Genomic DNA, 22,309 nt, shown 5'->3' on the forward strand with positions numbered 1-22,309 from the left:
ATTAATAAATTGTAGTCATATAATATTATTTTTATAGATTATATATATAATATATATACTCACATTTGAAAAATAAAGTACTTGCATTAAATTAGAAGAATATTAGTTCAAATTACAACTTACTACTTTTTATTTGAGAAAACTCAAAATTGTTTTCTTCTAAGTTTAGTATTGCCATTAGTAGAAAGTAGAATATGCATAGATAGAAGAGTTGTTTTCTAGGCTTAACAGAAAAATGTATGTTAAAGCATTTGCCATTTACTAAGGACTTAAAAATTGTGAAAATTCCTATTATAATATTTAAAGGAAAGAGTTGAGAATATGGATATTTAATAGTGAAAGGAAACTTGAAAGCCCAATTGTAAGTTCATATACACACCAGGAGTATGATATGGTATAAATAAAGTTGGTATATTTTATTGAAATCTTGTATGTTTGTTAAAACCAATTTTTAATTATACTGGCCATGCCACAGGCTAATTATCTTTTCTTTTTTCTCTCAAAGGGTTTCCTAAAAGCTACCTTAAAATAACTCTTGAATTAAAGGAAAGAAGGCCAATGTCCTTGGATGCAAATGTTTTACATTTTCCAGACTTGCAAACATAAAGACTAGAAAAGTTAGATGGGAGTTCTGGGAAGAAATTAAAAATTTCTTCTTCCAGTCTGAAACATAATAACAATTTGCCATTTGATTTAAAGTTTAAATATGGCTTTTAAATACATCTTTCTATGAGCAAATTCTTCTTTTGACAGCACCTTTCTCAGAGCTGCCTTTATGGCTTCGTTGCGCAAGCTGTAGATGATTGGATTGAGTGTTGGAGGTATCACAGTGTAGAATATGGAGACCATGAGGTCCACGGCTGATGGGGAGTTTGAAGGGGGTCTTAGAAACTCAAAGCCTGCAGCCGAGAGGAAGAAGGTGACTACAAATAGGTGTGGTAGGCAGGTGGAGAAGACCTTGGTCCGACCTTCAGCTGATGGGATTCTCAGCACCGTCGAGAAGATGCGAACATAGGAGAGGCCGATGGAAATCAAACAGACAAATGCTATTGAGGTCGTGAATGCAGCGACGGCAATCTCATTAAGGAATTCATAAGAACAAGCTAGTTTTAGCATCTGAGGAACATCACAGAAAAACTGCTGAATAACTCTGTCCCCGCAGAGAGGAATGGAGAAATTAACAGCTGTGTGCATGAGCCCCGAGAGCCCCCCTGCAACCCACACAGCTACTACTGCATCCCTACAGGCACTGGAGTTCATAATGGTCTCATAATGCAGTGGTTGACAGATGGCTACATACCGGTCATAGGACATCACTGTGAGGATGGCTACTTCTGATGAGGCCAGAGCTATGAAGAAGAAAACCTGAAGAATACACTGACCGAGGGAGATGTAACCATTGTCCATAAGTGAGTTTGCAATGGACTGGGGCACTGTGACAGAGATGAAGCAGAGATCCAGGAGAGAAAGGTGCTTCAAGAAGTAATACATGGGAGAATGCAGACGATGGTCCAAGGTAATGATGGTGATAATGAGAAGGTTGCCTGCTAAGGCCAGCAAGTATGTCACCAAAAAGAGCAGTGCATGTAAAATCTGAAGCTTATGGTCATCAAAAAAACCCATGAGGAGGAATCCACTCTTTGAGGTCAAGTTGATCATGGCCACTCTGAAGATTCCAAGCTTAACTGTTTAGGAAGCCAAAGGAGAGTGGGAAAAGAATGCATGATGTTTAATATACCTATATGTCACAAATTTAAATATACCTATATGTCACAAATTTCAATATAGCTATGTGTCACAAATCACAAAGCCTGGTGCTTTTGAGATCAAGATGAATTTATGGTCATTGGAATTACTTAATATTCAATTTGGAATTTTTTTTATCAATTATTCAGAAATAGAAAAACTCTAAATGAGATCAAGAAATCATGAGAATTTTCTGGGACAGAGATTTGCATGAATTGTCAAAGTTGGAAAAATTATGGAAATGACTTCCCCTTCAATAAAGTCAGTGAAAATGATACTGGTGTACTAGTATCATTTCATCTTATACTCAGTATAAGATGGTACTCTAGTTCCCTAGTACCGTTGTAATTTGATACCCTGGTATTACAATGATGTACTCAAGTTTCCTTTGTTAACCACAAAATGAGATTATTGATATAACCTCATAAATGGATTCAGAGGAAAAGGTAGTAGAGATGTAGTTTCAGGGAATAGTCATATTTCTTGCCTTTGAAAGATACTTAGTATTTTTAAAACATTTAAAAGATTAGGAATTGGTTGGAATGGACTTCCCAGAGCAATCTTGAAGAATGACATGAGTTTCAAAATTGTAGCATCACACTTTACTCCATGAGTATATATGTAATTATGTCAATTAAAATAAAATAAATCTAAGTTTAAACAGTTGTGACATGAAGCTGTATACCAGGCATTGAATCCTGAGCTTTGGGACTTGAGAGATCTTGCAACTGACAGACAATCCCTTGTCTTCAGAGAACACCTTTCAACACTCTAATTTAGGAAGACTCGAGGTTGGATACCTTTTTTTCTTTTTCTTTTAGTGGTGCTGGGGATTGAACCCAGAAACATTCTACCTACTTTTATTGGTACATTGTATTGTAATTATACATCATAATGAGGAATAGGATAGACATACATGTGTGTTTCCTTTCGGATGCTACACTACTCCCTCCCCTTCCCTGTACTTCTCAATAAGTGGAATAAGACTGGTTACTGATAACTTCATATATGTAAATAGCATTAAATTGTTACCTTCATTACATCTCTATCTCCCCTCCTCCCACAACTAAACTCCTTTCATCTCGCCACTGGATTCTCTACTCCTTTATCTGAGGTCTCTTTTGTTACCCAATTTCTCTCTAGCTTCACATATGATAGAAAACATTCAACTATTTGCTTTCTGAGCCTGGAGGATCAGAAATGTTGTCACCTAACAACATTCTTTTAGTACCACCTCAACATTATTTTAGATTAGCCACCTTTCTTCACATTCGTACATTTTTCCTGCACTGGGGGAATTTAAAGCAGTCTTCTGAGTTGCAAATCCTCAGCTCTAACTTCATGGATAGCATGCGACTTCCTCCAACTGGGTCTTCACCATCATGACACATCTCTTCTCCCAGATATCTCCCTGTCACTCATCTATTTCAAAGAAGGCACCACTTCTCTTTCATCTGCACGTCCTATGGAACATCCAACTTTTATCTGCTTATTATGCCCTGTAATGATTAATTCTTGTTGAACTAATAGCCTAGATCACGCCTTCATTGTTTTTGTCATTATTTTAGTCTTCAGTTTTGTGTAACTTCAGTTCAAACTTTTGTGCTATTGCTAGAAAGGCCAATGATGCCAAACACATTTTGTAACATTCTTTTTTTTTTTTTTTGGTGATACTGGGGTTCCTGGAAACCCTTATACCTCCGGGCTACACTCCCAGACCTATTTTATATTTTTATTTGGAAACAGGGTCTCTTAAGCCAGTGCAGCTGGCTTTGAACCTGCGTGATCCTCCTGTCTCTGCCTCCCAAGCAGGGATTACAAGCGTGCGCCACCACATCTGGCTCTGTAACATTCTTAACTTTATTTTTAACTCTCTTTTGACTTCATTATCAGGTGATGCATAAAGAACTTAAATATATTCTACGGTATGTTCTCCGACTGCCTGTCCAGCGGGCACATTATGGCTTTCATGTGGTTTCTCCAATCCATTCTAAACCCATGTTTAATAATGCTTAATTACTGAATTACTTTCAATGAACCAATCACATTATAGTGATGTGATTGTGTTATTAAAATGAGTGAAAATGTGATAAAAACATACATGAATACGGTTATTTCCCTCCATATCCTTCCTGTTCCCTTCCCCTTTCTCCCTGAACATTTTAGTAAAATTGGTTGTAATACCTTCACCTATTGCCGTAATATTATTTGAACTGTTTTCTTCTTCAGTCTTCCCTCCCTTGCTAAACCCCTCCCCAGGCTCTTCTACTACTCTGTGGGTGTCTCTCCACATTATTTAAAGTCCCTTATGTTTCAGATTTTCATTCTACCTTCCACATTAGAGAAAACATACAACCCTTGACCTTCTGAGACTGGCTGTTTTCTATTTTAATCATGCACTTTTTTTTTAACCTGTAATTCCTTTCATTATACTCCATTATCATTTGGCAAATTCTTCATTATCTTTAAACACAGTTACATTGATTCTATGCATTTAAATTTCTCCCGAGTTTAACTGTCACCCAAGTAGAATTGATCAATCTTTGGAGCCCAGATTGCATCTATTGAGATTCCTTATGACTTATTTAACTTTATTACACTAATTTATTTGCATATATTTCTCAGCCTATTGAAACTATTCCTAGTTTGGGGATATTATATACCTTATTTGGAGTTATATTTATGATGACTGAATTAGCACGGGTTCTTTAGCAGGTGCTACTTAGATGCCAGATAAATTTGAAAAGGTTTCACTCACCAGTGTTGATCTTAGGACAAATCTCAGTTGATCCTTGAGACTAAAAATCTTTGTTCCAAAATATAACTATAAAATTTTCATGTAAGGAAAATACTGAAATGTTTTTATATAAGTATAAATAGGCAGCATAAATCCAGAGACATTTTAACTTCCCAGCAAGCCCATGGTACTTGAAATAAAGCTAGTGCTCCCCAAGTACTAGGGAACAACCCATTCAGCCAGGTTGGTGTTTCAGGTAAACATTATAAGTCCAAAGCATAGGGCCTTATGGACTCTCCCTTAAGGGATTACTGCAGAGGAAAGTAGTTAATTATCACCTTTGTTTTTTTAATACAAGTTTTTTATTGAAAATAAATGGTATACATTTATACTTGGTGACCTCTCTCCCCCATCCAGGTTTTCCCTCCCCACCTCCCACCAATGCTTGTCCAGGGTAACCATACCATATTCATACTTTTACACATATTCGGATGGAGACCCTCATTAATCAAGTTCAGGCTTCTTCCTCTCCTATCTTTCCATTCAAACTTTGCTGGGATTTCCCCTCCATTATCTGCAGTCCCTCTGGTATCCCCTCTGATCCCTAGTTTGGGCATATTAGAGGAAACATGTCCCTTCTCCTTCTGTGCTTGGCTGATCTCACTTAACATAATGCTCTCCAGGACTTTCCATCTTCTTGCAAATGACATGATCTTGTTCTTCTTTATAGCTGAATAGAATTCCATTGTGTGTATTTCCCATAATTTTGCAATCCAGTCATCTGTTGTTGGGGACCTGGGTTGGTTCCATATTTTGGCTATTATGAATTGTGCTGCTATGAACATGGGTATGCATATGTTGCTGTAGTTCTCTGAATTCAACCCCTTTGGAAAGATGCCCAGGAGTGGTAGAGCTGGATCATATGGTGGATCTATTCCCACCTTTCTTAGGAATCTCCACACAGATCTCCATAGTGGCTGAACTAGTTTGCACTCCCACCAACAGTGTAAAAGCGTTCCTCTTTCCCCACATCCTCCTCAGCATTTGTTGTTATTTGATTTCTTTATGCTTGCCACTCTGACTGGTGTTAGATGGAATCTCAGTGTAGTTTTGATTTGCATCTCCCTGATGGCCAGTGATGTAGAACATCTTTTCATGTATCTATTGGCCCTTTATATCTCTTCTTTTGTGAAGTGTCTATTCAGTTCATTTGCCCATTTCTTGATTGGGTTGTTTGTTTTGCTAGGGTAGAGTCTTTTGAGCTCTTTGTATATTCTGGATATTAGCCCCCTATCAAAATAGTGGCTGGTAAAGATCTCCCATTCTGTAGGCTTCCTCTTTAGGTTCTTGATGGTTTCCTTTGATGAGAAGAAACTTTTTAGTTTGATGCCATCCCACTTGTTAATTCTTTCTTTAATTTCCTGAGCTTTGGAGGTTTTGTTGAGAAAGTTACTGCCTGTGACAGTATGTTGTAGTGTTGAGCCTGTGCCTTCCTCTAATAACTTCACAGTCTCTGGTCTAATTTCTACATCTTTAATCCATCTCGAGTTGATTCCTGTGCATGGTGAGAGGTAAGGATTTAGTTCCATCTTTCTACAAATGGATAGCCAGTTCTCCCAGCACCATTTGTTGAAAAGGCTGTCTTTTCTCCAGGTTATGAGTTTGGCCCCTTTGTCAAAGATTAATTTACTAAAGGTGTGTGGATTTGTTTCTGCATCTTCTATTTTGTTCCACTGGTCAGTATACCTGTTATTGTGCCAGTACCATGCTGTTTTTTTTACTTCTATTGCTCTGTAGTGTAGTTTAGGAAGAAGCCTGAACTTGATTAATGAGGGTCTACATCGAATATGTGTAAAAGATTGAATATAGCATGGTTACCCTGGTCATTCATTGGTGGGAGGAGGGAAAGTAAAACAGGGTAAAGGGGAGAGGGCACCAAGTACAGTTTAAATCTATGCCATTTACTAAGAAAATTAATTAATTAATTAATTTTAAAAGAATTTAATTTTTCAAAAGAAAAAAAATTTCACTGTGTGTGTATACCACCTTTTCTTTGTCCATTTATCTGTTGCTGTTTGGTTCCAATGTGACCATTGTGAATTAATTGTACTGCTATAACCATGGAATTTATGTATCACTATAGCATTCTGATTTTAATTTTTTAAAGATATTGATGATTACTATAGCTGGGTCATGTGGTGGCTCCTTTTTAGTCTTTTGAGGAATATCCATACTGATCTCCTTAGTGGTTTTATTAATTCACAATCACACCAAGAGTGTATAAGAGTTACTCTTTCTTTCTTTAGAAAGTCTCCATCAGTGCCTATATGTTGGAGCGTTGATTCTATGCCCTCTTCTAGGAATTGCAAAGGCTCCGTTCTAATTTCTAGGTGTTTCTTTTATTCATCTGGAGTTGACTCTCTATATATGCACAATGGAATTTTATTCCATCATAAAGAACAACAAAATTATGTCACTTGCAGGAAAATGAATGGAACCAGAGAATATTGTGCTAAGTGAGATAAACCAGGATCAGAAAATTAAGGGTCAGATGTTTTCTCTCTTATGTGGAGGCCAGAGGGAAATTGAGAAAAAAAAAGGGCTTCATATAAATAAGGATAAAACCAGTGGACTAGTGGGAAAGAATTTAGGAGAGAAGTGGGGAGGGAGGAGACTTGGTTAAAGAAGCAGATGAAATGATACTGTGTACATATATGAGGTTATCAGTGCCAATCTTAATAAGATGAACAAGGAAAGAGAGGGGAAATCACCAACTGCTTGTGCATGTATATTTCTGTCACTCTGAACCTTCTTGCGATGTATAATCACACTGCATCAACAAAATTATATTTTCAAAAAGAGTTCCTTTCCTCACATTCTTGCAGGCATGTGTTATCATTTGTATCCTTGATGACTGCCATTCTAACCAGAGTTAGATGCGATCTCAGCGTAGTTTTGACTTGCATTTCCCTGATTTCTAATGATGTTACACTTTTCTAATGGTTTTGTTGGCCATTTGTATTTCTTCTTTTGAGCAGTGTCTATTCAGCTCAATTGCCCTTTCTCATTGAGTTGTTTTTTCAGTGTTAAATTTTTAGGTTATTTGTATCTTATTAGGTTATTTGTATTTTAGTGTTAAAATTTTAGGTTATTGGTCCTCTATCTGAGGAATAGATGGCAGAAATCTTCTCCCATCATGCAGGCTTTCTCTTTAGACTTTTGATGTCTTCCTTTGCTTCACAGAAGCTTTTCAATTTTTTCCATCCCATGTATTAATTCCTATTTAATTTCCTGAGATTTGGGAGGTCTTATGGAGGAATAAATATGTAATCATATCTATATATATATATATATCATTATAAAACACATATTTTATTCAAAAATATTTCATTATAGTTTATAATGTATAATAAAATATATAAATATATCTAATGACTAAAAATGTGAAATTTCTTCAAATAATTTGGTATGCCCTACTAATAAAAGCATTATTGAAGCACTGGTATTATCGTTAAAATTTATTGACACTGAAAAATGTTTATACTTGTTAGTGAAAGTAAGTAGTTATGAGAGATACATTTACCCAATTATGTGGCTAATTTTCAACAGCAAAAGTGTTGCTTCTTAAAATTATTTTCCAATAACATACTACTGAGACATCTGAGGATGGGCAGGAAGTTATTATACTGACTGATAGAAATAACCAAGATATCCCTTAGCCAGGTGTGGAAGCCCACGCCTATAATCCCAGTACTTGTTTGCTGACATAGGAGGACTGTAGGTTAGAAGCCCAGTACTTGGGAGACTGAGAGAGGAGGGTTGTAGATTTGAAGCCAGTTTCAGTGATGTAGGGAAGCTCTCAGCACCTAGTGAGATCCTGTTTCAAATAGTGCTGAAGGTGGAGCTCAGAGGTAGAATGCCCCTGAGTTCAATCTTCAGTACCACCAAAATAAAATAAAATAAAATGGAGAAAGAAGAAAAAAGAAAGGCCTTTTTTATGTTTCTCCCTTGAGAAAATAAAGTTCTGGACACTAATCAGCTCTATAACAATCAGCAATTTGGAAACACAGATCCCCAAGGTATTGAGAGAATCTATATCTTAAACTTATTCTTCTCTGGTCTTCTTTAAGGACAACTCCTTAAGAAATATTTACTTTCCCAGAGCTGATAGGTATTGGGCACGGTGTTCACTCCAGGAGAGAAACGCTGATATGATAAAGTTCTCTACCTGGCGCTAAATGTAAAAAGGAACGAAGGGGGACCTAGAAGATGTAAGTAACCCGTCTTAATGCCGTCAGGCACATCTTTATCTCTTGAGCTGCCTCAGTCCCACTACTTAGCACAGGCTCCGTGAGTCCTTGAGCCACGGTCCTTCCCATCGGTCTCCTTCAGGAGTCCTTTTGGAGGTCTGGCCTCCACATCTTCATTAAAAACAAAATCTGTTCATAGCACAAGAAGAATCAAAAAGTGCTTAGGGGGAAGAAAATATTTTGCCTTTTTGCCCAAAGAAAAGCGATTTTTCTTTAGATTCGTCTTCCTTTCCCAAATAGCACTTGACAGCCTGTGTTATACTTTAGATGCATGCATATCCATGTTTATAACAGCACAATTCAAAAGAGCCGATTACAAAACCAACGCAGATGCTCATGGGCAGATGAATGGGCAAAGAAAATGTGGTAGCAGATACACTCAGTGGAATTCTACTCATCCATAGAGAAGAACAAAGTTGAGTCATTGCAGGAAAATGGATGAGACTAGAGAATACTCTTCTACGTGTTATCAGCCAGTCTCAGAAAGTCAAAAGTCATGTGGTTTCTCTTATGTGTAGAAGCTTCAGAAAAAATGAGGAATGAAAGAGACTTCAGAAAAATGAGGAGAGAGACCAGAAGAAAAGTGGAAGGGGATGGGGGAGGGAAGTGAGGAGGAAAAAAGAAAGGAGGAAGGAAAGAGTTCAAATAATGCCACGGCCATCTATGAACACACGCCACCATCCTCACTAGGAGGCGTGAGGGTAGAAGGAGAGGAGTGGGATCCAGAGGGAAACTCACCAGTGCTGCGTGCATGTATGTTTGTGTCATTAGGACCACACTTTGATGTATGGTTAAAATGCACCAATAAAAGTATAAAATATATGAAAAGGTATCTCTTACAATTCTGTTTTTAAATTAAATAGGCCTCAGTGTGCACGTACATGTGCATATATACACACAATTATTTCTGATCATCTTTTTTTTAGATCCTATATGGTGATTCCCTTCAAGCCACCAGTCAGACTTAAACTGTGGAGAAGACAAAAGCCCGAACTTCTCGCCTTTGAGGTGTGAGCTGGTTCTCGGAAGAGTGCAGTTATTCTTCAACGTAAGCAGAAGAGAAAATAAAGTAAGTCATGGGTAGAAGTGGAGAAATCTCCTTAAATATTTCTTATAGTCCAAATGTTTAAAAATATTTTAGAGTAAGCCGGGCATGGTTGCACACGCTTGTAATCCCCGCGCTTGGGAGGCTGAGACAGGAGAATCGCAAAGGTTCGAAGCCAGCCTCAGCTACTTAGTGAGGCTCTCAGCAACTTAGTGAGACCCTGTTTCCAAATAAAATAAAATACAGAATGGGTATGGGAATATAGCCTGGAGGTAGAAAGCCTCTGGGTTCAATCCCCAGTACCACAAAAAATATATATATTTTAGAGTATTATAATAAGATATGAGAGAAATAATTTGATGATTCTTATTTTAGTAGATTCAAAAGCACCTACACAAATGGTATTTTTCTATGTAGAGTTATTTACCTGTTCTGTGGCACTCATTTTACAGTATATACACATATCAAACATATGCCATACATGATGTGTATGTTCAATTTTTATTTATTGTATCAATTATACCTTAATAAAACTGTAAATAATATTACAGCAAATAATGTGAGAGATTAAGATACACACAAAAAATATAAACTCAATAATTGAAATAAATAATCTATCTTATGAATTTAATATCATTAATACCTGTTAGAATTTCAGTAAGCATATTACATGAATAATACATAATTTTGTATTTACACTTTTGCAAAAGGTAACAAATTAAAATTTTATTTCTAACGTTTTTTCTAAGGCTAAAATTCTATAAAATTATGTTACTTTGAAATTTGGTACAAATTTTGAAACAACTGAAATACCTTTGTGACTGAAATGAAAACACGCCACTCTGAGATAAATTATTTAACATAAAATCGCACTTTATGTTAGCAGCATCAGTAATATGAAGAACGCGGGAATCTATCTATCATAATATTTAGGCTTCCTGAGTAGAATTCTTTATTAGCTATACACATATAAACATTTGGCTCTAGCATTTAAAATTTTAAGCTTTATTTCTCCTATTTCTGACATAATTTTATAATCCTTCATTATTTCTGAAAGTAAATGATTATAAAAATGCTATCACGAGAGCACAAATTGGAGGACACAGATGATGACATCATAAAACATAAGTGAATGACACGGTGACATAGAATCCAAACTGTTTGTTATTATACAGAAAAATGCCAAATGAGTTGATAGGGAGGTATTTTTCCTTATTCATCAAATCCAATACCTTATCTTTACATGATATTGTAAAGATTTACATGATATTGTAAAGGTATTGGATTCATCAAATCCAATGCGTTATCTTTACATGAATGGATATCAGTTAGTTTTCCGCTTGTTTTTTTTTTTATAAAAAACATGGCATGGTTATCTGTCTCAACAAATGCTTGCACTCTGAGCCTGTGTGCCTGTGTGCTGTTGTATGCATGTATCATAAATGTGCTTTTTCCCATCACTTTAAGAGATAAAAAGGTTCTGTGTGGATACTCCTGAGTGTATTGTTAAGGAAAGGGTATCATTACTGGGCTCTCTCCCACACTGAGACTCACTGAGTCCAACCCTGTATCACTCTGATCAGATAATTTGATGTAAGGGACATCATCATAACCCACTTTCTCTGTGAGACACAAAATGTATTCTATTTATTTTCTTGACCAAATGACCACATTGTTAAACAGTATTTTTGCGTTACAATTTCTATTAGTGTGGACATGGTCACTCAAAATCCATTCAATGACAGACACTTAAGTTAGCCTCAGCATTTATATATTTCTTCTCTCCCACTTTTCCCTATAAAATCTTATAGCCACTCGAACTGGGAATTTTTTAAAATAGATACTTAAAATCAACAACTGTGTGTGTTTGGGGGAGAGTCACATTAAGAAAAAGGAGGATATGCCAAATTTTTACTGAGACAAAAAAATGACACAAAATAATTCCCTTGTATTTAAGAATACCTTTTAGTAATTACACATTTTCTTCTCTGTGTAACTTCACTAGTTAAAACCTCATCTAAAAGTTTATTTCAAATGTTGTAGGTAATAGTAACAATGATATAGTTTCCTAGACCCAATTCCCAATAGTGTTTTTTTTTTTACTTTTACCTTAGAAGATTTATGGAACAGAACAATGAAACGTTGAGAGGAGATTTCATTTTGTTTGGATTCTCAGACCAGCCCCAGTTGGAAATCACCCTTTTTGTGGTAGTGTTGATATCCTATCTTTTGACCCTTATGGGAAACACAGCCATCTCCTGGTCTCCTGCCTGGACCCCAAGCTCCGCACCCCTATGTATTTCTTCCTCACCAATCTCTCCTTTCTTGACCTCGGCTTCACCACCAGCGTCGTGCCCCAGCTGCTGTGGAACCTGAAGGGACCAGCCAAGACCATCACATCCACGGGCTGCGCCATACAGCTCTACGTGTCCCTCTCCCTCGGTTCCACTGAGTGCGTTCTCCTTACTATCATGGCATTTGACCGCTATGTCGCTGTCTGCAGACCTCTCAACTACGCTACTGTCATGCGCCCATCATTTTGCAAGGCCTTGGCAGGAATAGCCTGGCTAAGTGGCGTAGGGAACACTCTCATCCAAGGCACCATCGCCCTTCGGCTTCCTCGGTGTGGGCACCGCCTCCTCCATCACTTCCTGTGCGAGGTGCCCGCCGTGATCAAGTTGGCGTGTGTTGACATCCACGCAAATGAAGTCCAGCTTTTCGTGGCTACGTTGGTTCTCCTCCTCCTTCCTATGGCACTGATATTGGTCTCGTACGCATTCATTGCACATGCTGTAATAAAAATCAAGTCAGCCCAGGCTTGGCGCAAGGCCCTAGGGACCTGTGGTTCCCATCTACTCGTGGTGTCCCTCTTTTTTGGGACCAGCTCAGTCATATACATTCAACCACAGCGATCCTTTGGTCATAGCCGGGGCATGTTCCTCACGCTCTTTTACACTGTCGTGACTCCCACCCTCAACCCCCTCATCTACACTCTGAGGAACAAGGACGTGAAAGGAGCTCTCAGGAGACTGCTGAGCAGAGGTCAGAAATCCTAACAAAAGAAAGGTCAAGACAAAGGAACTGTCTAGGCCCAACACTTACTAAAGAGACATAATATTAAATAATGAGAGTGGGGTGTGGTGGCCCATGCTTCTAATCCCAGCATTTGGGAGGCTGAGACCAGACTGTGGTTTGCAGCCAGTCTCGGCTTCCTAATGAGGCCCTTTGCAATTCAGTGAGACTCTGTTTCAAAATAAAGAATAAAATATAGGGCTGGGGGTGTAGCTTGGAGGTAGAATGCCTCTGGGTTCCATCCCCAGTACTGCAATAATAATAATAATAATAATAATAATAATAATAATAATAATAATAGGATAATGTACAGAATCTCCAGGTTTTCACACTCAACCTCCATCTTCCAAATCCTGCATTTCATTGACTTACTTGTGTTTGTTTTGTATTTTACATTGCCTTGCCTTTAATATTTTTTCTTTTTCTTCTTTCTTTCTTTCTTTCTTTCTTTCTTTCTTTCTTTCTTTCTTTCTTTCTTTCTTTCCTTTTTAATTTTTATTTTTTGGTAGTACTGGGGTTCCTGGAAGCCCTTCTACCTCCGGGCTACACTCCCAGACCTATTTTATGCTTTAATTTTGGGAAACAGAGTCTCAAGCCGAACCAGCTTGATCCTCCAGTCTCCGCCTCCCAAGCCCGGGGATTACAAGTGTGCACAACCACGCCTGGCTCCTTGCCTTTAATTTTTAACTTACTGGAAACACTAAAGTGAATCAAAATATTTCTTCAGACCTTCTTGTATTAGCACCGATTTGCAATTTAGTACCGATTTTAACTTTGGAATCCAGACACTGACTTAGAGCCGGGGTTCAGAGCCCAGCTCTGTCAAGCTAATCAACTAGGGAAGCACCTAAGCACACGAGTGTGGAGACAGTCAGAACTCGGTGTGAGTCAGGCTCCCTCTCCTTCCTCTGCTAAATGCCACTGCGATACGAAAAAGAACTCAGCATGTCCTTGGACACTCCATGTTGCCTGGCACCCTGTCCCCTTTGCTGACTCTGAACGTTGCCCCTTCGCTAACCCTGTGCTCCTGCATGCCCCCGTCTTTGTTCTGCTTTGATATGTAAACTGGGCTGAGGCCGTCCAGTGTGCGCATGTGCAGACACAGGACGTGCAGATATGTGGGAGCCCCATGCAGGAGTCTCTGGTGAGCACTGTCGTACTCAGCTGGCCACCACTGGTACTAGAGGCCCAGGCCTCCTATTTCAAGCTGCCACAGCTGGAATAAAGGGTCACTGCATCCCTCCTGGAGGCCTGGCTTCTTCTGACTGGTTGGATTGAACCTGCAGCTCCCCATCCTTGGTTGGTTACACAACAGTGAGCATGCTGTGTCAGGTCACAGTGCCTCAGCTCTACAAGAGTGAGAACAATAGCTTCTAATTGGCTTGGAGGTTGTAATAAGTAAATCTGATCAGCCAGGCAGAGTTTAGCTTAGAGCCTATTTATTGGGTATTAATAAAAACACTCAATACAACAATGGAAAGCTACTTCATTACCACTTACACTATTCGAATCTGAACAAATTGATTGATCTTATCTGTTTGTGTTCATACTTATTAGTGTGAGAGATGAAGGTCTCCTTTGGAGATCACTGCATTAAATGGAGCAAGACAATACCATGTGGATTCACTTGTGTGTAGAATTTTAAAAAGCTGAATGTCCCCCAGACCTCATGGTGGACAAGGCAGCCATGTTGGAGGCAAACCTGGTTGTTCCAGAGGGTCCCTAGGGGTGTGGCTGGGGACAGTGCTTCTGGGTCAGGTTGTTTCAGCTTTCTTTTGCTCTCTCTCCTCTGCTGCCATGAAGTGACACAAACTCTCACCCCTCTCTCTGGTTTTCAGCCTCCATGATGTGTGAGCGGTGTCCCCTGGTGCACCCTGCTGCCACCACCTTTATGCTTCAGAAATGGTCCTATGGACTAAACCCCTGAAACTGTGAAGTCTTTGGTATTGTCAGCTTAGGGAATCTGTGCTATAGAGGAACATGTAAACATAATAGAATATGGTCTGATATAAATATTTTCACTTGCTGAGCGTGGTGGCACACGCTTGTAATCCCCGCGCTTGGGAGGCGGAGACAGGAGGATCGCGCAGGTTTGAAGCCAGCCTCGCTGGCTTAAGAGACCCTGTTTCCAAATAAAAAATATAAAATAGGTCTGGGAGTGTAGCCTGGAGGTAGAAGGGTTTCCAGGAACCCCAGTACCACCAAAGAAAGAAAGAAAGAAAGAAAGAAAGAAAGAAAGAAAGAAAGAAAGAAAGAAAGAAAGAAAGAAAATATTTTCACTTTGCTAAACACGTTAAACACTTTGGTGGTACTGGGTGTGGAACCCAGAGGCTTTCTACCTCCAAGCTATACTCCCAGACATTTTAAAAAATATTTTATTGGAAACAGGGTCTCGCTAAGTTGCTGAAAGCCTCACTAAGTAGCTGAGGCTGGCTTTGAACTCGTGCGATCCTCCTGTCTCAGCCTCCCAAGCGCAGGGATTACAAGCATGTGCCACCACGCCAGGCTAACATGATAAACACTTTGTTAAACTACTTCTTCTATGTCTTATATCTTTAATATTTACATTTCCAGATTTTTATAGTTTTGGTGGAGCATATTTCTCTGTAATAGCTTATTAAATATTTGAAAAATGTATTAACATAACCTTTTAAAAATCTCAGGCAGGATTCATGAAGAAATATTGCCTCTATAAAGGTAAAAATTTTAAATTGTTAAAGATTGAATCTCTTTTTTTTTCTCTGACATGTCTGTAATGTTGAATGTGAGTCAACATGTATCCCTAGAGCTTGAGCGCCATATATGAAACTATTTCCTTCATCAGCAAATCATTCTTTTAGGCCCATGTTTTGGTTTAAAAATCCATGCAGTTTCTGCAAGCTGATATATCCATGTTTATTCAAATATGAAATAATAATTTCAATGTTTAATTAATTTAAATTTTATCTAGATTTCTAAATAAATCCAATAAACAGCAGAGATATAGCAGTTTTGTTTAGCATCCTCAAATGCTCCACAACACGGGGAGTATTTAAAAGAATAAATTAATTCATAAATATTTTTTCTTTTATTTCATATTTTCTTTTATTTTTTAATATTAAATTAATTCCTTTGTGTACATATCCCACAGTTTTGTAATCTATTCATCTGTTGATGGACATCTCGGCTGTTTCCATAGTTTGGCAATGGTGAATTGTGCAGCTATGAACATAGATACACATGCATTAGTTTGGTAGTTTGGTTTCATTTCTTATGGGTAGATACCCAGAAGTGGTATTGCTGGATCAAATGGTAAGTTTGTTCCCATTTTTCTGAGGATCCTCCATACTGTTTTCCAATGTGGTTGCACTAATTTGTTTAGAGTTCTAACTTCTTAAAGTAATCTTTATTAAAAAATGTCTTGAGACTTATTCTTCAGAAAAAAAATCTATCCTAAAAATAAATAGTCATTCCCTTTTTAAAAAAAAATCTATCCTAACATGAAATATGAACTCTAAACACCCAAAACAATATTGGAAAAGAACATAGCTAGAAGACATACATTTTCTGATTTCAAACCTTATAAAGCTAAAATAATCAAAACAGTGTAGCACTTCTATAAAGCCGGATATATAAACCAGTGGAGTAAAATAAAAAGCCTAGAAATAAATTCTTCCATATATGGTCAAGTGATTTTTGACAAGGTTTCCAAGAATATTTGGTGAGGGAAGTAATAATGTTTTCACTAAATATTGTTGAAAAATAACAATTACATGAAAAAGAATAAAATTGAACCCTTATCTAACACCATATAAAATATTAACTCAAAATAAATAAAAGACCTAAATGTAAATTTTTTTCTGTTATTCAACATCAAGTTTAATTATTTTTTAAAAAATTTTATTGGTGCATTATATTCATACATCATTTTGGGGTAAAAAACTTGTGTGTACATACATATACACATCACTGATTTAACCCCTACCCAATTCCCACCCCATTCCCTCCCCATCCCTCCTTCCCTTGCTTGGCTTAGTGGTTGACTTCGATATGTTTAAGTACATTGTGTGTTTTAGAGATTTTCCTCTTCCCCCCTCCTTTCTCCTCCTTTAGGTTGCCTTGTTTGCTTCTCTATAGGATTTCCTTTTTCATCTAGAGTTCTTCCTATGACCCATTTCTCCTTAGCTTTCACATATTAGGGAAAGCATCTGATTTCTTACTTTTTGTGACTGACTAATCTCACTTAGCATAATGTCCTCCATTTTCATCCATTTCCCTGAAAATGATGTAATTGAGGTTTTTTTTTAAATGGCTGAGTAAAATTCCATTGTGTACATATCCCACAGTTTTGTAATCCATTCATCTGTTGATGGACATCTTGGCTGGTTCCATATTTTGGCTATGGTGAATTTTGCAGCTATGAACATAGATACACATGCATTAGTTTGGTAGTTTGGTTTCCTATCTTTTGGGTAGATACCCAGAAATGGTATTGCTGGATCAAATGGTAGATTTGTTCCCATTCTTCTGAGGATTCTCCATACTGTTTTCCAAAGTGGTTGCACTAATTTGCCATCCCACCAACAATGTTTTAGAGTTTCATAAACATTTTTAACACATATTAGGATGTATTTTGTATTAGATTTCATGTTGATATGAGTCCTGTGTATGAATGAGTCATGTGCTCTGAGAAACACTGTAATTTAAAACACTGTAATACTTAGGATCCTTTTCCAGATAGTAGAACTGAAGAAATGGATTCTTTCTCTTGATAGCCAACAGCAATAAAAAATAGTTCTAAAAGTCTTAATATTTCAACTTCATCTGTCTCATCCATGGGAGCCACAGAAAGTAGAAATGTTCATTGTACTTTGCTGGCAGTAATAGAGCTGTGCACTGTTCTTGTTAGAAAAAAGAAGAGGGAAGAGGGAAGGGTTTCAATGTTCCACGGGGGAAAAGAGGAATCTCTGGATTCAATGATACTGTATACCACTTATAATGTCCAAAGCACAGAACTTAGGATCAGGGCACAAACACGCAGACATGTGAGCCTGAGAAGGGCTTATGTGAAAGGCACTCACTTGAGGAAAGAGCAGCTCGTTGGTTGGGGTTAATCAGTGTTGTGAAAAGAAGCACTTCTCAGGTGCAGATGATGATGTTGATGGGTAAAAGGCTAGAAACCATGCTGGTATGTAGGGAGTTCACACGCAAGCAGAAGTTTGTATGAACTATCCCACGGCACGTGCTAATCTCAGTTTGTTAGAGCATCTTTTACAGGATATTTTGTGCGCATTTTGTATAGATCTTATCTTTAATATTTACATTTCCAAATTTTTATATTTTTTGGTGAAGTGTTGAATTCAGGTAGATCATTCATATTCCCAGTCAAATGCTAATTTAATTTAACTCATACCATCAGTGCATTTATTCCTCCATATTAAATAAGTCAATAAAACACACTGAGGGTTTTTTAAAAACTGTTTTTTTTAGAAAAACTGAGTTTTTCTAAAAACTGTTTATATTTATCAGGATCTTAATACATATTTTATTAAAGGATTCCAATCCATTGTCTTGAAATAAGTACAGAGAACTGAAATAAGTAAAAATAATTAGGTGCATTTATACCTATGTTACATTTTGGAAAGTATAATTGTGTAAGGAAAGCTTAGAGATGTGTACTGAAAGTGTTATGATTCAGAGATTGCATTTTTGATTCATAATGAGTGCTTACTCATAATTCAAAACCCCAGCAAAAGGGAAATGATGTTAAACTATATGAACTTAGAATTAATTTTTGTTATATAGGTTTTTTTATGGGAACCAGAGCTACAATTATAAGTATTAAGTTCAGTGTCCTTTGGGGGAAATAAAAGTACTTTCAACTATTATCTATTTTCTCTCTCTCTCTCTCTCTCTCTCTCTCTCTCTCTCTCTCTCTCTCTCTCTCACACACACACACACACACACACACACACACACACACAACACACACTTGAATCTTTTAATTAAAGCAAGTGGTAGTATACATATTTGGTGGCAAAGTAATTACAACTGAAGATAACAAATGGCTATTTGTTATCTATAAGACACACAGCTTGTATATCAGTTATCAATGGGATTACATTTATAAGTGTATTTCACTTTTATTACAGGCAATGATGTTGACTTTTTGCTGAACTCACCTTATTTTGTTTACACAGCTATGCCTAATATGTATTTGTGAGTTTATAGGAAAGGTTTATAAATTTTTAAAATAAAACTAATAAAATTAACGTAAGTTTTGAATTCATCATGATATTATCATTAGCACTGCATTGAAACAGGATTAGCTCACCCAGGCCAATGGTGAAAGAAATTGCCTTGTTAAACATGTAAATCCCATGTAATAGTTTTCTTAAGTTATAACTGTTTCTACCTTAGGTGCTTTTTTAAACCACTGTTTATCATCTAAAGCATCTCTCTTTTTTTCTTCTACCAGAGTAAATTCTCTTTGTTTTGGTCATGGCCTCACTGTTATATCAAAATGTTGTGTATGTTGCATATGGAGGCATATGATCGACTAAGATTTGTGGCAAAATAATTTATATTTAAAATTATGACCTCAGAATGTAAAAAATGGATTTCACTTTCCACATTTTTCTTATACATTTTTACTATAATTGTCTCTTGATTTCACCTGCCTCTAGGATCTTAAAAGATCCTTTGATGGGCAGCTGTGGTGCCACATGCCTGTAGTCTCAGTACTTAAGAGGCGGAGACAGGTGGATCGCAGGTCCCAGGCCAGCTTCAGCAACTTAGTGAGACACTGTTTTGAAATAAAAATACAGTTGAGCTGGGAGTGTAGCTCTGAGGTAAAATGCTCATGGATTTCAACTTTCAGCACCATATACATACACACCAAGTGCTTTTGAGGGTGAAATAATTATACATCAAATGTTGAGAGATGACTAAATAATGTCAATTTTGATTAAAATTAATTCTGGACAATAATGCCATGTTTTTCAAAATGATGGGATCATTCTAGTTTGAGAGTCAATTAATATTTAATTATTCAAATTAAAATTAGGGTAAATATATTTTCTAAGTTTTAAAATATTTTTCCCTATATATTTTACAATTTCCTTCTTTGAAACTAGATTAACCAGTATTTAGGGGTAGGGAAAAAATGGATTTGGTAAAAGGCAGTCTTGTAAAGCAGATACACCAGTCTTCTTTAACTCATGGTTTCACTCTTCCATGGCCAATGGCTATCCAAACTGTTAAATGGAAAAATCCTGAACAAAACAAAACAATTTATATATTTTAAATTGAGCATCATTCTGAGCAGCATGCTGACATTTTATACCGTTCCATTCTGTCCTGTGATGTGAATTGTATCTTTGTTCAGTACATCCACACTGTATATAGTCCCCACTTAGCAGCTGAGTTATCAGATCAACTGTCATGGGAGAGCAGTGCTTGTGTTCAAGTAACTTATTTTGCTAATGTCACCCAAGTGCAAGAGTAGTGATATAGACAATTTAGATGTGCCAACGAGAAGTTGGAAAGTACTTCCTTTAAATGAAAAGGTGAAATGTCTCTACTTAATGAGGAGAGGAAAAAAATCTTAAGATGAATGAATCTTCTCTCCATGAAATTGAGAAGGAAAAGGAAATTCATGCGAGTTTTGCTGCAGCACCTTAAAATGATGAACGTTTGGGGCCCCAAGGTATGAGCCCAATTAAACTACAGGGTTCAGTACTATGCAGAGCTTCACTAATTCCCTGGGTTCTTGGAATGCATCCCCCACAGATGAGGGTGGTGCTATGCTATTCTCATAAGTAGATGAGTACATGTTGATATCTTCTTGGTCAAGTTTCACATGTGAACTTTGTGCTACTTGGTACATGGTCCCCTCACTGATTCCATGGCCATCATCTTCTTTTAAAGGCAAACATGTAAAATTTTTGCTTCTTAGGTCTTCTTTTCAAAAGTCATCTACTCTTGACCCAAAACTCCTTGGTCAGTGCCCTTCTGAGAGCAGCCTTCACATCCTTATTCCTCAGCGTGTAGATGAATGGGTTGAGGGTAGGCGTGACAATGCCGTAGAAGAGCGCCATGATCTTACCCCTGTCCCGGGAGTAGCTAGAGGGAGGCTGGACGTACATGCTGATGGCTGTAAAGTAGAACAGAGACACCACGAGCAAATGGGAGGCACAGGTGTTAAAAGCCTTCCAGCGACTTTCAGCGGAGCGGATCTTCATCACTGCCCGCGCGATGAACACGTAAGTGCCCAGGATGAGAGTCAGCGGGACCAGGAGTAGCAAAGCCCCTAGAACATTGAGCTCCGCTTCATTCACACGAGTATCGGTACAGGCTAGTTTCAAAAGGGCGGGGACTTCACAGAAGAAATGGTCCATTACTCTCTGCCCACATCTTGGGGTCATCACTGTGAGAGTGGACTGGACGAGGGAGTTGGCAAAGCCACTGATCCAGGTCCCAACAGCCATGTGGATGCAGCGTCTCTGGTTCATGATGACTGGGTAGTGAAGGGGCTTGCATATGGCAGCATATCGGTCGAAGGCCATGATGGCCAGAAGTATACATTCAGTGGAACCCAAGGCCAAAAAGATATAGAGCTGGGCAACACAACCCCCATAGCTAATGGTTTTTTCTGGCCCCCTAAGGTTGACTAGCATCTGTGGGACGGTACTGGTAGTGTAGCAGAGGTCCAGAAGGGATAAATTCGAGACAAAAAAGTACATGGGACTGTCGAGCTGCGGATCCAAGCGGGAAACCAGGATAATGGAGATGTTTCCAAATAGGGCAAAGATATAAGCCACCAGAAAAATGACAAAGAGTGGTGTCTCTAGCCAGGGACGGTCAGAAAACCCCAATAAGATGAAGTCATCTAGAGAACTCTGATTGCTGACCCACATGTTAGCACTGATAGGTGAAGTTCCAGCGGAGACCTCTGATTGTCCACGTTTAGAGATGGGTATCAATGGTAAAAGAAAGCCATTAAGAATCAGAGGCCAGAGGTGCTGCGATAGAACTCCCACTGTGCTCTAATTCCATTTCTATCTCATGACAAAAACGATGCCATTTGCATCCAAATCCGTATTATTATAAGACGTTGAATAAACGTTGTCAATGTAGTATTGGAAGATGACTGAGAAAAGATCAAATAAAGCACCATTAATGCAGTTGGGGAATGTTGCTTTTTTTTAGTGGGCGTCTTCTGGTAAACCGCTCACTCCATATGGCTTTGATAGTTTCTCTTCTAAAAAGTTTTAATAGTACCACTGTGAGCTCTACATGTCCTAAGTATTTAGTGGTGATAACAGTATGGATTAAAACACATTGGGAAAAGACAGAACTTCCCCAACACAGGTTCAACAGAGGATAATAGTAAGAAGGTGGGTGGATCCGCAGTCAGAG

At 37.9% G+C, this 22,309-nt stretch overlaps 3 protein-coding genes across 3 annotated transcripts in view; 1 reads left to right on the plus strand and 2 right to left on the minus strand.

Annotated features, from left to right (window-relative positions):
* Positions 1 to 693: 693 nt before the first annotated feature.
* OR14J1 (olfactory receptor family 14 subfamily J member 1) lies at positions 694 to 1,659 on the minus strand (the record flags this gene model as incomplete). The annotated part of the gene is made up of 1 exon (XM_080709956.1): positions 694 to 1,659. The coding sequence occupies one exon, from the start codon at positions 1,657 to 1,659 to the stop codon at positions 694 to 696; it is 966 nt and encodes a 321-aa protein (XP_080566082.1).
* A 10,300-nt stretch (positions 1,660 to 11,959) lies between these two features.
* Positions 11,960 to 12,894, plus strand: LOC308272929 (olfactory receptor 2G3-like; the record flags this gene model as incomplete). Its single annotated transcript, XM_080709970.1, is given in 2 exon segments — positions 11,960 to 12,092; positions 12,095 to 12,894. Coding segments are annotated over 2 exon segments (933 nt in total).
* A 7,968-nt stretch (positions 12,895 to 20,862) lies between these two features.
* LOC308273265 (uncharacterized protein) overlaps positions 20,863 to 22,309 on the minus strand; it is a gene marked incomplete at both ends in the record, with an annotated part of 28,337 nt that continues 26,890 nt past the window's right edge. Inside the window, one exon of the mRNA XM_080710345.1 lies at positions 20,863 to 21,842. Coding sequence (XP_080566471.1) covers positions 20,863 to 21,842 — 980 coding nt within the window. The remainder of the gene's footprint in view (positions 21,843 to 22,309) is intronic.

This window comes from Muscardinus avellanarius (assembly GCF_963383645.1).
Source record: "Muscardinus avellanarius genome assembly, chromosome: 14".
Classification (NCBI taxonomy): Eukaryota; Metazoa; Chordata; class Mammalia; order Rodentia; family Gliridae; genus Muscardinus; species Muscardinus avellanarius.